The following is a 22,042-nucleotide window of genomic DNA, read 5'->3' as shown; positions in this document are numbered from 1 at the left end:
TTGTACTCTGATTTATTTGGTTAACAATATATTGCAAGTAAAGAATGTGCAGCTCTGAAATGCTGCCACAAGTGGATGGTAATGAACTAATACAGATGTAATTCCAGTTATTTTTAAGTGAAAAGTTTTAAATAATTTTCTATAGCCATTGTTATAGCATTCAACTATTACTAGAAGACTCCAGATTAAAAATCACTGATATAGAACTCAGGACTGAAATGCTTTCCAAGCAATGTTTGTGAACATGTTAATTTTAAAACCACATTTTTATTTATTTTGGACGCATGCTTCTATGAATTGTATTCATGTGTCTAGCATAGCTGATCATTTTGTTTTTGGAGTGGGTTCCATAAATGTTCTATGAATGTTGACTGATGATTATGATAATTTGTTCTATGAAATATTACCCACAGACATGTAGAATATTTGGAAATTAGCCTTCCTTGCAAGATTACAACATTTTGAAACATTTCTATATTTTCAGAATATTATTGTCAATTTGAAAAATTTGCAGGAATAAGCCTCTATGGTTCATAAATTTGTAAATTTATGGTATAATAAAACAATCTGAAAAGGGTTCTATTTTTTAAATTGCCATTGAAAAGTTTAGAGCATAGGCAAATAATATCTTTTCAGTGCAGTAGAGACTTAGTATTTTAAATTAGATTTTGTCTTATTAGAAAGGTATAATAACACTGAAGCATAAGTTCCATTTAATATGAATCAATAGGGTTTCTTCAATAATTTTTTAATGTTTGATATTTCACATTTTGCAAGATTTTATCAGTCAAAAACGGAAACTACATCTGATTTCTGTAAAATGCTTTAAAATTTAATTTATTGTTCAGGTAAATCTAGCTCAGTTTCTAGTTCAGTAAATCAAAATTTATGCGCTGAGAATTCTGTTGTGGTAAAACAAAACAAACATATATCTTTTAGCCAAATTATACTCAAAACGTCTATTTGCGCTGCAAGATAATATATGTAACTGGAGGTCTATGCATCCTTTTAATAAATAAAACTGTATATTATGGATACATTAAACACCTTAGCCATGCTCTGCTGAAGTGACATGCATTTTACTATGAAAGACTTCTTCAAGGTGACTTCCTTATGAGAAACAGTTTTCAATATGTCTTTTTACTTAAATTCTTGTGGTAGGCTAAATAATGCCCCGCCAGTGGTGTTGACATCCTAATCTCCATAGCCTGTGAATGTTACTTTATACAGCTAAAGGAACTTTATACATATGATGAAGTTAAGGATCTTGAGCTGGGTGAGTTGGAGGTGCAATCACAAGGGCTGTTCTAGGACGGAGGCAAGAAGGTCAAAGAAGGAGGAAGGTGATGTCATGTCAGAATCAGGCCAAGAAAAGATCATGTGACAAGGGCCCACAAGCCAAGGAATGAGGGAAAGAAACCAGGAAAAAGCAAGGAAACAGATTCTCCCCAGAGCCTCCATCTGGAACCAACCCTGCCAACACATTGGTTTTGGCTAAAACCAAAGACTTACTTTGGACGTCTACCTCCAGACCTATAAGAGAATAGATTTGCATTGTTTTAAGCCACTAAGTTTGTGGTAATTTGTTCTGGAAGCAACAAGGAAAATAATAAAGTACCCTAGTTTCTATGGTCCTTCTTTTCACTCATCACTTTGGTCGACTTTTCACTTGCTTGTATCAAATTACATTTCACTAATGTAAAGGAATGTTCGTGAAATCACATATAAAAGAATATAGAAAGATAAAAGACTGGAGGCTAGAGAAGCACCTTGTGAATCATAAAACTTGGTTTACATGCATTGCCACAGTGTGTTCTGAAAGATCCTGCATTACTTTTAGTTTATGATTTAGAATCAATGTTCTCAAAAATGAAAACAAGTTAGGGGCCTTATTACTTTTGTTATTCTTCTTAAATTGCCACTTAAATTGTATGTGGACAAGACAGGCAAATTCCTTTGTTAATGCTAGGGGTGTACAAAAGAATGTTTTTATTTTTAATGATGCTGTTTGATTTCTTTTTCTCTGACCACTTAGTTCTCTTACCATTTGAGATCTAGATAATTCCTTTATGACATATCTATTCATATTCTTCCGTGAGATAATTGCCTTATCCTGCCAAGTCCAAAATGAATGCCATATCAACATGCAGAGTGACAGGCAGTGGAGAATAGGGAAAGTACTGTCTGAGGAGGAGAGGAGAGTTGTCCTGTCAATTGATATTGAGAATATTGTTGATAGTCACACACCAATTTAGGTTTTCTTGTATTCCTGCATTTCACCCTAGAATTAAAAACTACTACTTACCCTAATTATCCAAACCATTTTCAGGTTTTAAACATTAACGTATTATGATGACGGCACCTTTTTCTTTTTTAGCATGAACAGATAGCTTTAAAACATTTTCTTCTTAGAGCATAGCTCCTTCTTGTATGATTCAAACATTGATTTATCATACGTTAGATGCTGTGAACTACTTGTGTATAATAATTGTATCCTTTTCTTCATTACATATGCTTTTGTATAAATGTCATTTGATACATGCTAATGTAAATTTATATGATTAATTTTACTAACAAAAAGACACTCACAAAGCACCTTTTCTGTTTTTTTACCCTGTCGTATCTTGTCATTCCAGTGATTTTCAGTGGAGTTTTATATATTTACATTGCTGAAGCATCAATTGAGAAGTTTCTTAACATTCCCAGGAATGGCTTGTTTGTGCAAACTGATTTTAGAGTGTAATAACATGTGATTGAAGAGTTTATTAATGGAGAACCCCTGTAGATTATACTCCCTGTACATAAATACGACAATATTTTATTTAAATTATTTTAATAGTACAGTGTTAGATTAGTAGAGCTGTGGAACCAACCATACCATCCTTATATGTCTAGTTTGTGAAAATGTTTTAAACTATTGTTATATTTAAGGCTCATTTTTATTTACTTCATCTATAAATATGTTGTAACCAAACATGGGATAAGGGGCTGCTAATTTTTATCCGGATAATGGAAGTTAAAACAAACATCACTTTATTGAATTTAGCAGAAAAGAGGCTGATTAATTTATTTCATATATAATAAGAACTTATCTGAATAATTGCCATACACATAAACCCAAATATGTCATGTTTACTATATGCTGCAGTATGCTGTCACAAATAAAGGAACTTATTTTGCCCAGAGATGACTTTTTCATTCTCATGCTTAACTAATTTTGTTCTTATACTGCTATGAACCATACAGGAATGAATTAGTTAGCAGCAACTGATTCTGTATCCTATTACTAATCATGTGATTATGTGTTTCCTCCCTGGCAGTCATCATAACACATCTTGTTAAGTTAATCAATATTTCTGTAAAATTAGTGCTAATAACCAATATCATTCAACATATTAAATAACATTTATTAAATAGACTTGATCCATAGATGGCAATTATACTTAAGTTGGAGATTTATATGTGGGTTGAATTAAAACAGCATGTTTGTGTTTTTTTTTCTTTGGGAATAGTCTCCGTATAAATATTCATTCACCCTATTACTCCTTCTTCCTTATGTTCAGAGATTGATCTTTCTGATTCCTGCATGCCAATTTGGGGTGAGAGGCCCTGGTTATGAAATGTTAATTTAAATTCAGAACCTCCTTGGAATGCCTGATCCACACCATGCCTGAATGAATCCCGGGCCACTGAGATATTTCACAGCTGGTCTTTACCTTCTCAGATCATCACAGTACTCCTGAGAACCTAACAGAGTGAATTAACTCAGTTTCCCAGAGTGACCATGAAATGTATGACTCACGCTCTCTCAAGACGGCAGTAGCATGGTTTTCAGGTCATTGTTCTGGAGTCCAGTGACTATCATTAGATTACTGAGAGTCTGGAAAGTCATTTAGCATCTCACACCTAATCCCTCCTCTGTGAAATTGGGAGTAGTAATATTCATCTCAAAGAAGAAGGGATGAGTAGGATCTATGTGAACATGTTTTCCAAGTTTAAAAGGTGACACAGCTATCGGGCATTGTTACTATAAGTCTTGGACTTTTCTTAGGGTATCCCAGGGAAAGTAGTTTGTATAAAACTAATGACTTGGCTTACAGTTGTTTTGTTTTTTTTTTTTAATGTAAATCTGTGTTTCCTGTTTCTACTCTCAACCAAAAGAATTTGTGTGCTTTTCTGTGTGTCACTTCTGTGTTATAAGTTTCTCTCAAAAGGCTCAGTCTATCTGGAATGAAGTGTTATTAACCCATTCTGAAACAGATGACTAATGTTAATACTGATAACGATGACAACTACAACAACAAAAAGTCTGCCAAGTGCATAGATATGACACTTTATAATTTTTTCTAATGCATTTTTATAAGCACATTAACTTTGTGAGTAGTAAAATAACTGGCCCCCAAGTTATGTATGTGAAAATTGAAGCTCCAAGAGATTTCATTCAGAATTCTGTCTGATATTTGTCAGTATCATCTGCTTCTGCTGTATTTTAAAATTGTCTATTGTTGGAGTAGAAAATTTTTTATCACATAGGTTTTTCTGGATAAAATACTGAAACTGTAGCACTGTAAATAAACCTTAATACTTTCATAAAATTATGACATTTTCTCTGTGAATATCAGTGGATTAGGATGCATTTGACCATATGATAGCAGTCTTTTCTCATTCTTTTTTGTGGGTTTAAAAAACATCTTTAATATCAGGGATACTGAAAATCATTTTAAATTTGTATTTATATTAAAAGTAAATAATGAAAAATTTGAGGTTAAAGCACATGAGAACATTCAATTATTTTATTTCTCTTTTATCGTCTATAGTATTTTATAATGAATTTACTTGTGACAATTTTGATGTAACTATAAAAGTACTCTTACTGGTGTAAATTGTTCAATAATCTTTAAAGTTAATTTCATTTTGACTCACAGTAACTCAAATCATGAAAAAACACACAAGAAAACAGACCTTTAAACTCTTGTTTTCAAAATATAGCTAGTCTTTAAACAATCAGTATTACTTATGCAGAAATAATACTCCAGAGATTGTCTGCCTCTCTCCTTTTGATTTTTATGAATCTTAATTTATAAAAAGCATTTGATATAAAAATGGTAATGAAAGGCAAATGTTATATAGCATTGTTTTCTACAGAACAATGATGACAATGACTGCGATATGTTGTAGGTATAGCATGTTTTGGTTTATATTCCTCTTCACATTATCTCATAAATTACAAGGCTTTCTTGATTCATCTTTGGTTAAGATTAAGTAAGATATTTTGGACTCATAACAGTGTCTCATGTTTATAACAAATGATCACTTGTTTCAACTTTATTACATATGTATACATAATTAGTATTTTTATAACTTAGTATGTAATTTTTAAATTGGTCAATGCACATGTTTCGATAATTGGATGGATGGATGGATGTGTATAGTGCTCATATTATATTTTTTAATCTAGTCTGTGTAAACAACCACTTGAAATTCTTCTTGATTCAAGGTAACTTTCTGTGCAACATGTTAACACTTCCATAATTGTAAATTTTAACCTTTATGCCCTACTCATAATTAGGTAGTAATCTATCTGTTGATATCAAGCACTGATTTTTTTTAAGTAATAAAATAATTGCAATTGCCTTTCTATAGCTGATAATTATAAGAATAACACAGTTTCTAAGTGAATTTTATTATTAGAACAGTAGTAATTAGAATAAAAGGTTGATAATAGGGAGTAAAACAACAGCAGACCAAGAAAGAAAGTATTATATATATATATATAAAATATATATAATATGAACATAGATATAATATATGTATAATTTGAAACATGCCATAATTTAATGCTTGGACATAGAAATGATATATTTACAGAATATTTACATTTCACCAAATTTTATCTTGTATGCTTCTTTCATTCTTTGTTATTTCTAGTTCAAATGCTTTCCTCATAATAGCCACGTTTTCTAAAACAATTACAGAAATAATTAGTATAAGTTTATATAGCTGCTCATTGTGTAAAAACCCGCGATAGATTTATGAGTTTATTTTTTCAAGGAGTGATGTGAAAATTGTATGCCTTAACTATGAAAAACATGTCTTTTAATTTGAGACAGCTTCTTCAAGTGGATTTTCTTTGTAATAAGGAAGTATTGGTAATTTTTAGAAGTATGAGTACAATTAAATTGGCAAGCTAATCTGTCTGCAGTGCACGTGTGAGGATAGCCACATTTAGATTAATATATAATGTACGGCCACCTGATAATCATTGTCAGACATTAAATAGACACAAGAGAACTTTAGAACATGCTGATCCTCAGGATTAACTGTTACGCTAAATTGCCTGACAAGTATAGAATATTGGCTTTTATTAATCTCTCACTGATAACAAAGAATATATTTTTCAGCTTAAGACATTCAGTAATGAATCAGTTTTCATTTAGGGACTAAGTAAAATCCTCATTAAGCCTGGCAAATAGTAGCCTCAAGTAAACACAAAGCATTTTCACTGTAAATCAAAATGAGTTCTGCTCTAGATGCTCCTTATCCTGCCACTATCCTCGCCAGGATTCAGAGGTATCTCATATCAGAGAATGAAGCATCTCGTTAAGAAAGTGACAGAAAAATCTAGCCCTGAGGTATTATGTTTCTGTGATGAATAAACAAGAACATGAAACAGAAGATAACTAGAATGTCTCATCCTATACACCTAGTACCAATATTTTGGGTGGGAAAAACCATTATTTTCCACAGACACTTCTAATTATTGATAAATTACTGAATCTAGAATGTTTCTGAGTAAAATTTACCATAACAAGGCCACTCTGAAGTTATGTCTTTTTCATAGTAAGAATTAATTTTATTATATGTATGTTTACCCATGATTAAATGTGGGTAGCCCAGATCTAGTTAGCCAAAATACCACAAAAGATGCCTAGGTTTTATTTCTATTTAAATAGCAGTATTTGATTATTTTCTTTGGCGATTTAAAGTTATTTTAAATTATAGAATATTGACATTTGTGAATAGCAGTCTGTGAGGTTGGCATCATTATTTGGCTGAACACAAGGAGAATCAACTCTTAAAAATGATTTTACCCATGGGTTAGTCATATTAATTTATATAAATTAGATTTTAAGATATATTTTAATATTTAAATCTTAACTTTAACATTCTTTTTAGATTTGACTAAAAGCTTTTCAACACCATATTTTCCCTGCCTTCAAAATGAATGCCATAATAATCAATGAATTTATTTTATAACTGTCTAATAAAACTGTGTTTACATTTTCTTAATTTTTTTTTTGATGAGGAAGATTGTCCCTGAACTAACATCTGTGCCAGTCTTCCTCTATTTTGTATGTGGGACGCCACTACAAAACGGCTTGATGAGCAGTGCGTAGGTCAACACTTGGGATCTGAACCCACGAACCCCAGGCTGCCAAAGTGCAGTACGTGAACTTAACTACTATGCCACTGGGCCGGCCCCCTTTTTTTTCTTTTAATAGGAGTGAATCTTTCCTACCAAATAATCTTTCTTACCTGTCTTCACATTAACAGAATCCTGTGGACCAGTTATTGTTGCTTAAGCACTATTTAACTCTTCACTCAAAATCATGCTGTGTTCAATCAAGTATTAAATTAGTTAATATGAATAAACTGAATGAATTGATTTTTATGTCTAATTTTTTAAAAGTATATTACAGATATTTCCTTCATAAGTCTGAAACACTAAATTGACCAAAACCTTATTTAAATCTGTATAACAGGAGCTAAAGTGAAATTAGTATTGATGTTAATGATGATTTAAGTTTGCATAACTTACTATTTCTTCTTTTCTTTTCTTTTGCCTTCAGGTGCAATAACAGAACCCAGTGTGCAGTGGTGGCAGGTCCTGATGTTTTTCCAGACCCGTGTCCGGGAACCTATAAATACCTTGAAGTGCAGTATGAATGTGTCCCTTACAGTATGTATATTCCTGTAATTTTCTTATAAAAATAAGTTAAACTTTGTTTTGCATGCATTGACAAAATATTCTCCAAGAAAACATAAAAATAATCTCATAAATTATGTGAAAAACAAAACTGGATAATTTTAATTTTTCCAGATAATAAACCCTCCCCACCATTGGAAGGATTAGATGCTGCTGCATAATACTACAGCATTTAATTTGGAGTATACATTTCTGTACATCAGTACCTATTCTAAAACTCTTTTATACAAGACTATAAGTATTTAGAAAAAGGTTGAAAGAGTGGTATGTCAACATTACATCCTTCCAGGTCCAGGCAAAAGTAAATAATATGCTTGTATAGATAGTGGTATAGAAATTGATAAATTTTCAATTTGATGGAAGGATTATATCTAACCTTTCTGTGCTATCAACATTTGGAAGATTAAAAATATATTCATTCAGAGGGAGCAGACTGAAAATAAAATACAAGGATTCCATGAACTAAAGCACTCTTCAGAATGTATCTTTTACAGCCTCAAAAAGCCTGTCTTTTCAGCCTTTATGTCAGATAGGGTGTATGCCAACAGCTTATTTTTTCTCCAGGAATAATGAAGAATCAAACAATCAAAAATGAAACATTTTCTGACTTTTTTACCCAAAGGAAGAATCACCATCTCAAATAAAATATTTTTGATCTAACTAGTTAATTATTCATGAGATTTCTTAGTGAAGATCACTCAGGAAATCCTGTATTCTCATCTTACATATTCAGCTGATCCCAGAGGCATAAAACACCTGGGATCATAAACAAATCCCAGATTCCAACTTCCTTTGACATCTCAGAAGAAGTGAAGTGTCTGGGGACCAGCAAGTTTACTGAGCCAAAAGATAGTTCTAGACTTGCCTCATTTATGCTTATTTAAGAAGCAGCACATTGCTTGTGAGCTGTCAGTGTACATATTCCAATAATAGCAATTTGGCCAGCAAGAAATGCATTAAAATTTTAAAATAATAATGAAAAAATAACAGAAAATTTTATTTTTGCTTTATTTATTGTGTGATTGATTAGAGAAAGTTTATCGAGTGAAGTTTTGTAAACTAATTTTCTTTGTAATCAAAAAGCGTAAGTGTATTGAAATCTCGATTGAGGTTATGCTTCTTGCATTGTTATCTCCAGAGACCCTTCTAGGAAAATATAAAGCTCATCCTGACCATTTATTATTCATTAGTGATATGTTAAAGAAATAACATTTGTAGGCCATTTTGGAACTAGGACAATTATATTTGGATTGCATAATAAGATCTTTTTGAAATATGTAGAAGAGCTGTTTCCAAAAGCATTTGATAAAAATATACAACAAAGTATACCTCATTTTTAAAGACAATTTTAGGAAGCTTACAATCATATTTTTGAAACATGAAAGCTAAAATAGAAATGTCAAATTACAGATTTTTTTCACAATTTTTAAAAATTAAAGATTGTCACAGCTGTCTCTTCAATTTTCTGTATTTCTTCAGAATTTCTTTGAGGATAGCTACTTGAAAATCCTCTGCCAAACTCATTCCAGAAAAGTCATCTACTTAAATCATTTCAACATAAATAAGAGCTTGCTCAAACACTTTTTGTGTAAAAGAATTAGGATTTACCACAGATTTCCTTTCTCTCTTAAAAATTTCCAGAGATAGTCAATTTGATTCCTGAATATCTTGTATTTACAGGTTTCTGGTAATCCTGAAAATTTACTTATTGCCTTAGAAGTATGTCCATATTATATTAAAGTATTTATTCAAGTTTTTTCATTAAATAAGAATTACGGACTTAGGTGCAACCACTTGCCAGATTTTATACCAGTTTAATTTGTATGGTATAGCATGATTGTGTTTATTTAAATTATCTTCGGTATACTTCAGTTAAAAGTATGATCATAATTGGGAATTCTTTTAGTAAATTTAACATGATTTTTAAAGCAAATAATCCAGAAGAAAGTATAAACTATAGTGACTCATTGGAAAGGTAGGTTGGTTTAGTAGAAAGACAACCAGAAATAAGGGAGCCCGGGTTTCAAATATATTTTGGTTACTTAACAAAAAGACTGGGTCCTTAGCTCAGGTGAGCTATTAAAATTGTCAGGATCTCACCTTACAGACCTTTCCTAATCTGTAGTAAGTCGTGATTTAGATCAACACTGAGCTCTTTTCCTTGTCTCTAGCATAAAAGACACAGACTTTTCCAATGCTGAAAAGATTCACTTATTTAAGATCACTATCATTTATTGGCACTTACTACATGTCATTTACTACATGGGTTACATGTTTACGTACATTATTCTATTTAATTCTCACGGTATCCTCCCCGTTAGGCATGAGTATCACCATTTTACTGAAGAGGAAACTGAAGCTCCGTTGGATAAGTGAATGTCTCCTGTAGAATGTAGACTAGCTAGAAAATGGCAGCGCCGAAACTTGAGTCTCTCTCTAATTCCTCTTCTTAAGGACCTAGCTATGGTTCTCCCCATAGATTTTTCCCTTTGTATTTTCATTAGTTAATCAGCTTTGTTCAATATTTAACTCTTATAATTTTCATCAGTACAGTAATGGCACATGGTGAAAGCAAGTGAAAGATGAAAGGCCCTTTTTCTTAGTTCTTTTGCTACTTACTTTTAAAAGGTTTGTATTCTTTTCTTAAAGCAGCTGAATCACTGCAAACTTTTGTTTTCCCAAACACCTAATGAAGCTTTATGGCAAAAACTAGTTTGTGCTATCAAAATACCAGCCACAATTTAGAATGAGCCTCTTATCTAAGTAGTAACTTAAGAAGTTGTTTAAATTAGCTGTATTATAAGAGAAAATCTTTGTACTTAATATGCTTGTTAAAAGACCCCTGTTGTATTAGCAGAAGGCAAACTTCAGATTTAGGATTCAATATTAATATTTGAAAACTTTTGAGTAAACAGTGAAACAAATAAATAATGTTAGGTTCTATTTTTTATACAATTCAGTAATATTCATTTTCATTTTGAATTTAAGATGACAAACTTCAGTATATATAGTGAGATATTTAGTGTTTATGAATGCTTTCCTCTTAATATTGATATGTGGAAAAAATGTTATTGATATTTTCTTTCTTTATAAAGGCTCTGTGTGTGTATGTATGTTTCCATGGTTAGACTGATTTTTAAGGTGATACTTTTTCATGGAAAAATACAGGAAAAAATGAAAATTATAGAAATATAGAAAAACAAAAATATATAGGAAAACAAATATTAATGATGTATAAGCACATTAGAAGTAAGATAGACAAAAAATTCAACAAAGTTCATTGTATCACACAGGAGAGTAAAGTTAAAAATATCCACGGTTATCTTGCAATAATTTTTGCACAGTTTTAGGAGTCAGTAAATAGGTACATAATTGATAATTTCAGTTTTAGAAGAAACTTAGCTTAAATTAAGCAAATGATATGACTTTTTTAAAAAGATGTTGATAGAAAAGAAAGTAAGAAAAATTAGTGATTGTAAGCAATTTAGTGAGGCTGCCTTCTTTTGAGTGTCTTGTATTCAATTTTTCTGAATCGCCAGTTATAGTTAATCTTTTCTAAGTCTTAACTTCGTCCTACTGTCTGTATTTTCTTGTTTGGGTTCACAGATACTCTGTGACCAAATTTTGTACAAGTGAATCAATAGTTTTCTCTATTCCAGTCACACCTTAGTTCCAGCGTGACTTTTATAGCCTTCTATACTCTTTGTTTTCTTTTGAGGTTTCAATTTCCTCATTAGTGATATTTTCTCCCTAGGAGATGACCTAAATATTCCAGAGGTTAAACCTCAGGGCTTACCAATGCCACATTTTTGCCCTCTCATCTTCCTTCTCACCCCACCTCCATCACTTCTGGCCTGATTTGGGATGGAAATTGTGGCATCCTCAAGTAGAGCTTTCTTCATTCAGCCAGTTTACAGGGAAGACTTGTGTTAGAGAGAAGACAATAAAACAACTAATCACCTACTTAGGGTATTTCTGAGCAAAGAATCTTTACTTTGTATCCTGCTGACAATTTGTCTTTCTTCCAAGGCATACAATTTTACGCACATTACACTCAAAAAGTGCTTGTCTTCTCTCATAATCCGGTGTTTCTCTTCAGTCCTTTGTTTCTTCTCTTCAGAAATACAAAGCACATATTACTTATTCTAGCAATCTTCTCTCATGGTGGATTTTCTTAGGAAATAGATGGGGGAAGCACACAATTTGGAGAGCTACTAGAAAAGAGTGTGTGATTAACCCATCTTATGTTATGGCACTTACAGACTTTCTCACCATTCGTATTAGCCAGCTGAAGAGTTGTGTAGGTGATTGTCTTTATGGAAAGACATTCAAAATGAGTATTATTGGAAAAGTAATATTAACAAATAATTATATAATCTGTAAGTTTTGTCTTTTTTACTATAAGAAAAAGTGTTATACTTTTTTCAGCATCTAAAACAGAGAAAAGTCTTTAAGTATGTATTTAGTTATAAAAACTAAATACATTTTTGCAACTAATGTTCAAATGAGTACATACTTTAATATGTGCATACTTTGGTTCCTATTATGTAAATAAATAATTATGTATTTTAAAACATGCTGAAATTAACCCATATGTTTAATGTTTAAAAATCACAGAAATGTCAAGATATAATTTGATTCCCAATACCTCAGTACCTTTTCGACTTTCTGGCATATAGGAGACATTCAATAAATTAGTATTGAATGATTGAAAGAAAAAAGAAACTGTAGTCAAAATGGCTCCTACAAAAGCATGTTCATCGCTGGAATGATAAACACAAGAAACTCTTCTCTACAAACAAGACCTTTTTACTTCAAAAGGAAGATCTATGGTGAAAATGTAGATTATATGAACTTTAGTTTCTCCAAATTGCTTGTGATTGTGATTGTATTCCTCAAGAATGCTGCTAGCATCCAATTTATTTTTCATATTATTCTTCTGTATGTATCCCTTCATAAAATATAGCAAATATTGTCCCTTAAATATCACTCCCTTTATAAGAGGAGTGTCAGTTATGCAATTCTCCTTTTTAGAATGATATTTATAACAAGAGCAACAGAATTCATCCTTTCCTTTTTTTCTCCTTTTCCTCCCCACCAATTTCTCTCTTTCTCTTTCAGATAGTTTCTCTCTGCTTGACAATATCTGGCATCTAAGAGATAATTCATAAAGCTTTTGCAAATGATCAATGATTAATTTAAATTTTGTCTTCCCAAAATATTATATATTCATAGAAATTGCTGTCATCAGTTTGGAAAACAGGAGGCTAGGTGGACTATATTTTCCTGGAGGTCCTCATCCTAAGCTCTCTCATACCCTCGTCTAGCTGCTTCAAAGGTTCTGGGAAATTCTCTCAGCTAGATTATATCATGTGCTTTCAAAACTTCCCTCTTTATCTTAGTTTCATCACTCAAAATCTCTTGCAGACCAGGCACCATGCTAAACACTAGGATAGAAAGCTAAGATAAAGATTCTGCCCTCAAGGAATTTAGTCAAATGGGGCTCAAGGTCCTCAAAGTTACAGTGTTAGTAGTTCAGCAAAGCAATTGTACATCTCGTATTAGCAGTGCCCAGAGAAGACACACCCATCCCATGGTGGCTGGTGTTTGTGTGGGGTCGGAGCCTGGAATCTTCAGGGGAGGTTTTCCAGAGGTGACCCTTGAGCTGAGTCTTGAAAAATGAATAGACTTTAGTGAGACGGGCCTTCATTTTTAGAAGACGGGGCAATGTAAGATAAGAAATTATTATGGTGAATGTAAAAATCAAAACAGTTTAATGTTTGCATAAAACACAGAACACAGGAGTAACAGGAGATGAAGCCATAGGTAAGCAAGGTAGACATCATGGCTTCCCTGCATGCTGTGACTCCTCTGGGACCTAATACCCGTCACAGTGTGGGGCACAAAGACGATAACCTATTTCTGAATGTAACTAACTGATATATTAATAAGAAATGTTTGTTTGCAAATCTGCAAAAACCAGTTTTGACTAACTTAAGTTAAAAAAAAAGAAGCATTCGTGGAGGGGAAAATACAAAGTAGTAGTTCCAGAATCAAAGGAAAACAAGGTGAAAATGAGGTCCAAAAGAGTAAGATCCAGAGATCTAGAGAGCAAGAAGTAGTGGACAGTCTCTTAGGGACTCTGTGTTTGGATGAATCAGTTTCAAAAATGTTTTGTCTAATTCCTGGCTGATCTAGGCTGGGACATTATGATTGAATGAAATCCAGTGTCCAGGTATTGTTTCCAAGGAAGGAGAATGGGGCTGGCAAAGAACCTGTATATGATTATGAAGGATCAGATCCCTCAGTAGACTTTAGAGCAAAGACTTCAGGTTAGGGCCCTGGGCCAAATTCAGCCTGCAGAGGGATTCTTTAGGCCTTAAACGCTTAAAGCACTTAAAAGTCAGATTTAACATGAAGTCTGAAGCAACACTGGGCCTGCATTCCCTTGGGCAACAATAGGTTAGAGCTGAGTAGGTGCTGCCCCTTTAAAATAGGTTCTGTTCCTTTCTATTTGCTGTATTTTCCAGCACTTACTGTATTGTACTTGGTTCACTATAATCATTTAAAACATCTCCTGCTTCTGGGGGGCCGGCCCCGCGGCCAAGCGCGGACATGGCACCCCTCATTAGGCCATGTTGAGGCGGCATCCCACATGCCACAACCAGAAGGATCCACAACTATAGTGTACAGCTATGTACTGGGGGGATTTAGAGAGCAGGGAAAAAAAGCAGGGGGAAAAAAAAGAAGATTGGCAACAGTTGTTAGCTCAGGTGCCAATCTTTAAAAAAAATTAGTAAAACATCTGCTTCTGAAGATACTTAAATTTGCAACTTGTTCTAGAGATTGGATCTAATCATGCTAATAGATGTAAAAGCACTCCTAAATTATTACTATATTTTTTAATTTCCAAAATATGGCAATAAGTTCTTGCATCAACAATAATTCTACCAAAAGAAGTTTATCGGTGCCTACTATCTGTCAGTCACTACATTAAGTGCCAGGGAAAAATAGATTTTGGCTCTATAGAGCTAGCTGGGTCATGGGTAAGGCAAATAATAAGCACGTGAACCTACATATAATCATTAATGATAAAATGCAAGAAGAAAATAAACTTGATTGTGTGAGAGAGAACAATGAAAGGGCCAGCTTATATAGGGTGTGATGAAAGACTGCTCGGAAGACGGGATATCTGAGACATGAAGAATGAGAATGAAGTCAGGCAAAGAGCCTGGGAAAGAACTTTCAAAGCAGAAAGATCATCAGCTCCAAAGACCCTGAGGTTGGGGAGAGGTCAGCGTCTTCTAAACCCTGATAGGAAGTCAGTGTGGCTGCAGTCCAGTTAAGATGGAGGAGAGTGACTTAAAGAGAGAAGAACCAGCAATTAGTACGATTAATACCGTTGATAATGAAGCAGCTATTTCTTGCACATTTCTAGGATTTATTAAGAATTAAACTATATTTGCAGAGTGAAATTGAATAAATTGACATTCCCTTTAAAATATACATTGTGGAAAATATTACATGATTCTATAGCAACAGAAAGGTAAACTTAGATTAAATAAACCAAACATCAAATGGTATCGACACCTAATTAGGATTTATTTGTATTTATAGTAGATTAATAATGTGTAAATGTATGCTTGGATGCTAATTGTAAAGAAACAAGATGAATTCAGAGTATTAAAAGTTAATTGGATTACTGGAGTTAGGAAAATATTTGGTTTGGGAAGTAAAATGTTATTACAGACATAAATAAACTTTGAGCGATTAGCTGACCCATGCTCATTTGCTTTTTTTGAAATGGTAAGATTATAGAGTTTACGCACTTCAACTTAATTCAAAGAAATTTTTATATGGTGCTCAAATTAAATGGCATAATCATGTGGGATTTAAAAACATGGAATATCACAACCAGAGGCACTCACAACTAGAATATACAGCTATGTACTGGGGGGCTTTGGGGAGAAAAAAAAAATCAGATTGGTAGTAGTTGTTAGCTCAGGTGCCAATCTTTAAAAAAACAAACAAACATGGAATATAATGTTTTGTTTTAAAAACATACTGCAGATGGGAGGAGAAGTAGTGAAAACATATGAAGAGGTTTTTTTCCAAAGTGTTTCTTGCAAAGAAATCTTATAGCAAACATTATGATGTATGAGATCTATGGAGTTAATTGTGCAGACAAAATTTTCCTAAATACATGTAAAATCAATTAAAATTCTATGAAAGAGCATTGTTAATTTTCTTGTATTCCAATCACTAATCTTATGAAACTAGAAAAAATTAATCAATTTGCTTAGGAAGTACTTCATTCACATATTTAAAGTTTAACATAATAGTACCTCATTAAAACAAGTAGTTAGTAAAAGGAAAAATCTATATAAAATTTAATGTTTTTGTTTTATTTTTTGAGGAATTTCTCAAATGGTAGGAGATCACAATTCCTATGAATGTTATAAAATTTGTTAATTGCTTAAAAAATTTTCAGAACCCTCCTATAAAACCCAGTCTTTCAAACAATTAAATACTTGTATGGTAAACTCAATAATGGTCCCCTAAAGAATCCATATCCTAAATCCCCAGAACCTGTGAATATGTTACTTTAAATGGCAAAGGAATTTTGCAAATGTGATTAAATTAAGGTTCTTGAGAGGGAAGGTTATCCTGGATTGTCCAAGTAGACCCAGTCTAATTGGAAATGTCTTTATAAGAAGGAGGCAAGAGGGTTAATGTTAGAAAGAGAAGATAGGACAATAGAAGTCGAGACTAGAGTGATGTGCATTGAAGATGGAGAAAGGGGCCACCAGCCAAGGAATTCAGGGAGCCTCTAAGAAGCTGGCAAGAGCACGGAAATGAATTTTCCCCTAAAGCCTCCAGAATAAACACGACTCTATTGACGTCTTAATTTCAGCCCTTAAGACCCATTTTGGACTTCTGACAATTTGTGTTGTTTAAAACCACTAAGTTTGTGGTAATTTGTTACAGCAACAATAGAATGCTAATACAACCTATTATAATATTACTTTTTTTTCTAAAATGATTAATATAGTTTAAAAACTTCATTGTTTACTTAGGATATGAACTAATAAAGACATAGTTTTTTTTCCTAAATAAAGATTATCATATATTTCTGCTATGATATTTTTAAAATGTGAACATTTAAACCTTTTCTCTCATGGACTGGCTGGATATGGGGTGTGCAGCATGTCATTATAGACAAAAGTCATTTTAGTTCTCTTTATGAGTATATCAAACCCAAGGCAAACCTGAGTCAAGTTACTGTTTAGTAAAATCAATTTTACTATATTATGCTTATTTTCTATTTGTATGAGGCAGCAAAAATAGTGAATGGGTAAATAAGGAGTTGATTGTGAAAATATGAGCTAGACAAATAGGATTTCAAATAAATGTAGTGAGTTTCCATTTAAATTTCTTTATATCTTTACATAGAGAAGAATTTCTCACAATAACTGACTTGTAATCCTTGAATTAAATCCATGTTTATGGACTCCCACTACTGCTCTGTATGTATTTAATTGAGTTTTGCCAATACTTAATGCAAACCTAGTTATTTTTGGAACATTGCACAATGTCCAAATGCCCCCAGTAATGTAAATATGACGGGTTCCTAACTTCCAAGAACCCATAATCTCCTCAGCACTGTATCATCCTTCAAGTAATCATATCAATATAGAATCAAAGACTAGATTTTATTACTGTATATTATAAATATATTTTCTTCTTTCTACGCTAATAGCTTTTCTACTTCAATTAGAGCAAAAACCAATGCAGAATAGAATAGTAAGTGATACAGAGGAAAAAGAAGCTGCTGTTTCTAAGTATGTCTCTATGGCAAAGAGATATTTCTAAATATTACTTAGGCTCTTTGTCAGGTCCTACCACATTTTCTCTGTCTTTGCCTTACCAAGTTCTCTCAAGCATGAGACATTATAACATAGTGTTAAGAATGAGAGCCTTAGAATTTACGTTCTGACTTTGCCAATTATTAGCTGTGTTCTAGTGAAGTTGTTTTACTGCTCTGTGAATGAGTCTCTTCATATAGAAAATAGAGATGATAATCAATTTACAGAATCTGTGAAAATTAAGATTAAATCTATGTAAAGAGCTTTGTAAAATGATGGTCACATTAGAAATGCTCAGTATATCATACCCATTCAGATTAACATGGCTGTTCCATCTCACCCATTTTTGAAGTCTTTTGACAATCAGTGTTATCATCCACTGGGGCTTGGAATTATGTAATGCTGTTCACTTATCCCACGATTTGGGGAGTCCCAGGTATCATAGAGTTACAGCATTCTCTAGTGCTCTTGATTATTGGTATAGTTTTAAAGACGACTTCTGTCTTAATTCTTTATTTTTTATTTCAGATCACCTCTGAATTTTGAGTCCTTCTCAGAGCTAGTTACAAGGGAATCTGTCACGTAATTTAGCTCTTAAACCAGTTCTCTCTTATGGGGTTGTTCTCTTTAACCCCAAAGTAATACTAAGACACAGCAGGCAAATTTTCTTAATCCCCATTCAGCCCAGTGGGTTTGTGTGGGTACTTTTACCACTTAAATTTTGTGCTCTGCATCCGTTTTGAACTTGACCTGCTGGTACTGGTAATTGCATGAATCACACCCAAGCTTGCCTGGAGTTTTGGCAATGTGTCTTTTATTTTCGTACTTTCCTCACTGTTATTAGCTTTTAATACTAATTTATTTACCTCCAGTCCCATTTCTCCCCATAGATAGCAATAGATAAGGAGGTGCTAGTGTCTTCAAATGTGTTTAGGTGGACCCTGGCCATGTCCATTTATATCATTCAACAAATATTGGTGGAGCCCCTATTATCTGAGTTTTCACATAATGTCTCTAGGTAGTAACAGTTAAATTTCATTATTAAGCACTCTAATCCCATCTTTTAATTTTTTTGAGGAGTGAAGACCTGAGCCTTAGAATAAGTAAAATAGTCGATGATTATAGAGTTAGAATTCATTAACTCTTAATTGCTAGTTGTCTTTCCATCATGCTACTCTGTTTCTTTAAATGTCAGGGTAGTTTTTCCATAGCCTAGAAATGGAAAGAGTGATTAAGGCTTACTCTCAAAAATACAAAAGATTCAAATATATTCTCTTTAATTGAAATTTGTCATTCTAACCCAATTCCTCATTTTAATTCAAATTCTTCCAGAAAAATTTTGGAATTCAAAATGGTCCTAATGTGATTGCTTGATGACTTGGTCTTTGTTTGCCCTCAATATAGCTTATAATTAACACAATTAATGATGGCATATTGAGATATCAAAAACCCAACTTTCTCAGTGTTATGACAGAGCAATCTTTTGTGCATACAACTAGGTTTCAAGCTTCATGGCCTTTCTCATAAATTTATTTCAGAATTGCCTGGGGAAAGCCAGTGAGTGAACATTTTTAGAGAAGGTGGGGTGTGAAGTTTGCTTTTATGTCACAACACACTAACCATTTGCTGCTGAAAGCCTTCAAATATGCATCCAAACTTCCGTGGCAAATCTTTTCTGTCTCAGTTTTTAGAGCAGCATTAAGTAAGTTCCATACTCAGTAATATTAAAATTTCATAGATGACAAAACTCTCTACAGTTAAAACAAAAACAGAAAAAAACCAACAACTAGTGGAATTATGGAGAGAAGAGCAATGAATCTCTCCCTAAAGGCAGAACATAAGATTTCCTTTACTATGATTTTACCTGACTTGCTCTCTCCTCTGTTCTTCTTACCTCTTAGAGAACTCGTTGATGTTAAGCCTATCAAGATAACAGGAAAGGCTCACCAGGGAGATCATATTCAGATTTGTTAGAAACAAAATGTATTATTTCTACAACAAGCCTTCCGTTTTTTTTTTTCTCCTGGATTCATTTGATTGTTCATGCACCAATAGAACTGATAGGCAGCTATAAATGTGCTATCAGGGATATTATCAAGGCAAAACTCTAAGAATTCCTCATTCTGCTTTATCATGCACTCGCTAATGCTTATATCAAATGAGTTCAAATACCAAGCTCAGATCTGATAAATGGTGAATGACTGCCCTGCAACAGACGGCATGTGTTACTCCTTTTAAGAATGAGTGATAAGTGTAGAGCAAGAAACATAGGCCATTCTGTGTGTTTAGGAGTTGACAAAGCTTCAGTCGTTTATTAGTATTGCCCTCTGTTTGTGATTAGCACTGATTCTAATAACAAAATTCAAGAATTTATGATGAGTTATATTACTTGGTCGAATCTTACCAGCTGTTGCTCCTTGGGGGTATCAGATGATATTTTCTAAATGTTGCAACACCTTATCTTTATCCTCAAACAGTAGCTGGACCACCAGTAGGAGGTTTTTACTAAAAATCCCATTTAGCATTGGTTCTAAAAGTGTTGAATATCCAATGCTGTTAGAGACCAGCCTATAAGGCTATTTGACTTTGCCTAAGTAGTAGAAAGTCGGGACCTTTTCTTCCTCTTTGATGGATAATAAAGATGAAGAGCCTTATTGTTTATTAGAAATATCCAAATGAATTTAGTGCTTTTGAAATATGATTTATTTCTTCTATGCAAGCACTTACTCTAAAGTTGTTTTGACTATTCAAATAAGTAATACACACAACAGAATTAAAATAGTTTCTAGCATACAATTAGTGCTTGATAAAAGTTTGCTATTATTTTAATGTCTTCCATACAATATGGATAGAGCATTTAGCTTATTGTTGAAAACACTCAATCATAAAATTCTGAATACCAAGCTATAAATAATATTGTACATTCCCAATTTAAGCTCTTGAGATATTCTATCTGGGTGTATTTTTTAGAGTTAAAATTCTGACATTGACTAGTATTCATCTATCTTTGAATCCTTTTAGTAGATTGTAGACTTTTACAGAAACTCAGATCTAATTTTATGTTAGTGATAGTTGCTAGGTAACTATTTGATGCAAATTAATCGTTAAACATTTAGCAGCGCATTCTCTGACTGGAATGGAAATTGGAGTGACTTAGAAGCTGATGGGCCAGGAAACAACTGATTGAGAAATAATATCTTGAGGTATTTAATAAAAGTAGGTTATTTAACTCCTCTACCTGACTTTCTTCCTCTTTGTCAAAACCAAAAAAGAAAGAAGAGAAATTGCTAGAGAAAAATGAGAGCTTTTTCCTAATAGTAGACACTGTTCTCTGAGCAAGTACCAAGTGCTTACACTGTGCTAAATACTTTGTGTACAATATCATATTATTCTCACAGCAATCTGTTTATTTAGGTAGTATAGTTCCTATTCTAAAAATAAAGAACACAAGAATATAAACTAAGTCCTTAACTTGTCCAAGTTCCCACGCCTAGTAGATGGGAGGGGAAAGGGCACAGAGATTTGAATAGAGGTCCCTTGGACTCATGGGATTTTTGCTTTTTCCATTATACTAAAGAAGGCACGGAAAAATATCCTCTTCTTTGGAAATTGACAAATCTAACCAGCTATCTTTTGCAAAATATTTTACTGCCCTCTAGCCTGGTACCTAAAAAGTGGAGTTGTGTGCTGAAGTTAGCTTGACTTCAAAAGAAATTTCATCAGGAGGTAGGAATCATTGTTAGGAATCTAGCGTTAGGACAGGAGGTAGAGAACCTGCAGCTGCTGAGTGGGGTGAGCACTGTCACTTATTCTGTAACTCTTGCCCTGAATTGAATCTCATTTATAATGTTCTGTTGTTGTTAATAACTGTTAAGCTTTTGCATTAGGTTTCTACTGCTGCTATATCAAAGTACTGCAAACCTGGTGGCTCAAAACAAAACAAGTTTATTCTCTTACTGGTGTAGAGGTCAGAAGTCTGAAATCTGTGTTGGCAGGAGGCTCCAGGGGAGAATCTGGTTTCTTGTCTTTTCCATCTTCCAAAAGCCGCCTGCACGTTATAGCTCATGGCCCCTTCCTCCATCTTCAAAGCACTTCTCCCCAGCCTCTGTTTCTGTTCTCACATCTTCCTCCTGACATGGACCCTCTTGCCTCCCCTTCAGAACCACCCTTGGGATTAGCTTCAGCTCAC

The 22,042-nt window shown here is 33.3% G+C and overlaps 1 protein-coding gene across 50 annotated transcripts in view; it reads left to right on the top strand.

Annotated features, from left to right (window-relative positions):
- The window catches only part of ADGRL3 (adhesion G protein-coupled receptor L3), an 801,265-nt gene that overhangs the window by 441,299 nt on the left and 337,924 nt on the right, over positions 1-22,042 (top strand). For all 50 annotated transcript variants that reach the window (XM_070262457.1, XM_070262459.1, XM_070262461.1 and 47 more), the window contains one exon: positions 7,851-7,960. In XM_070262457.1, the coding sequence (XP_070118558.1) occupies positions 7,851-7,960 (110 nt within the window). The remainder of the gene's footprint in view (positions 1-7,850; positions 7,961-22,042) is intronic.

Source organism: Equus caballus, chromosome 3 (assembly GCF_041296265.1).
Source record: "Equus caballus isolate H_3958 breed thoroughbred chromosome 3, TB-T2T, whole genome shotgun sequence".
In the NCBI taxonomy this organism is placed as follows: Eukaryota; Metazoa; Chordata; class Mammalia; order Perissodactyla; family Equidae; genus Equus; species Equus caballus.
This window is presented reverse-complemented; position numbering and strand designations above follow the sequence as displayed.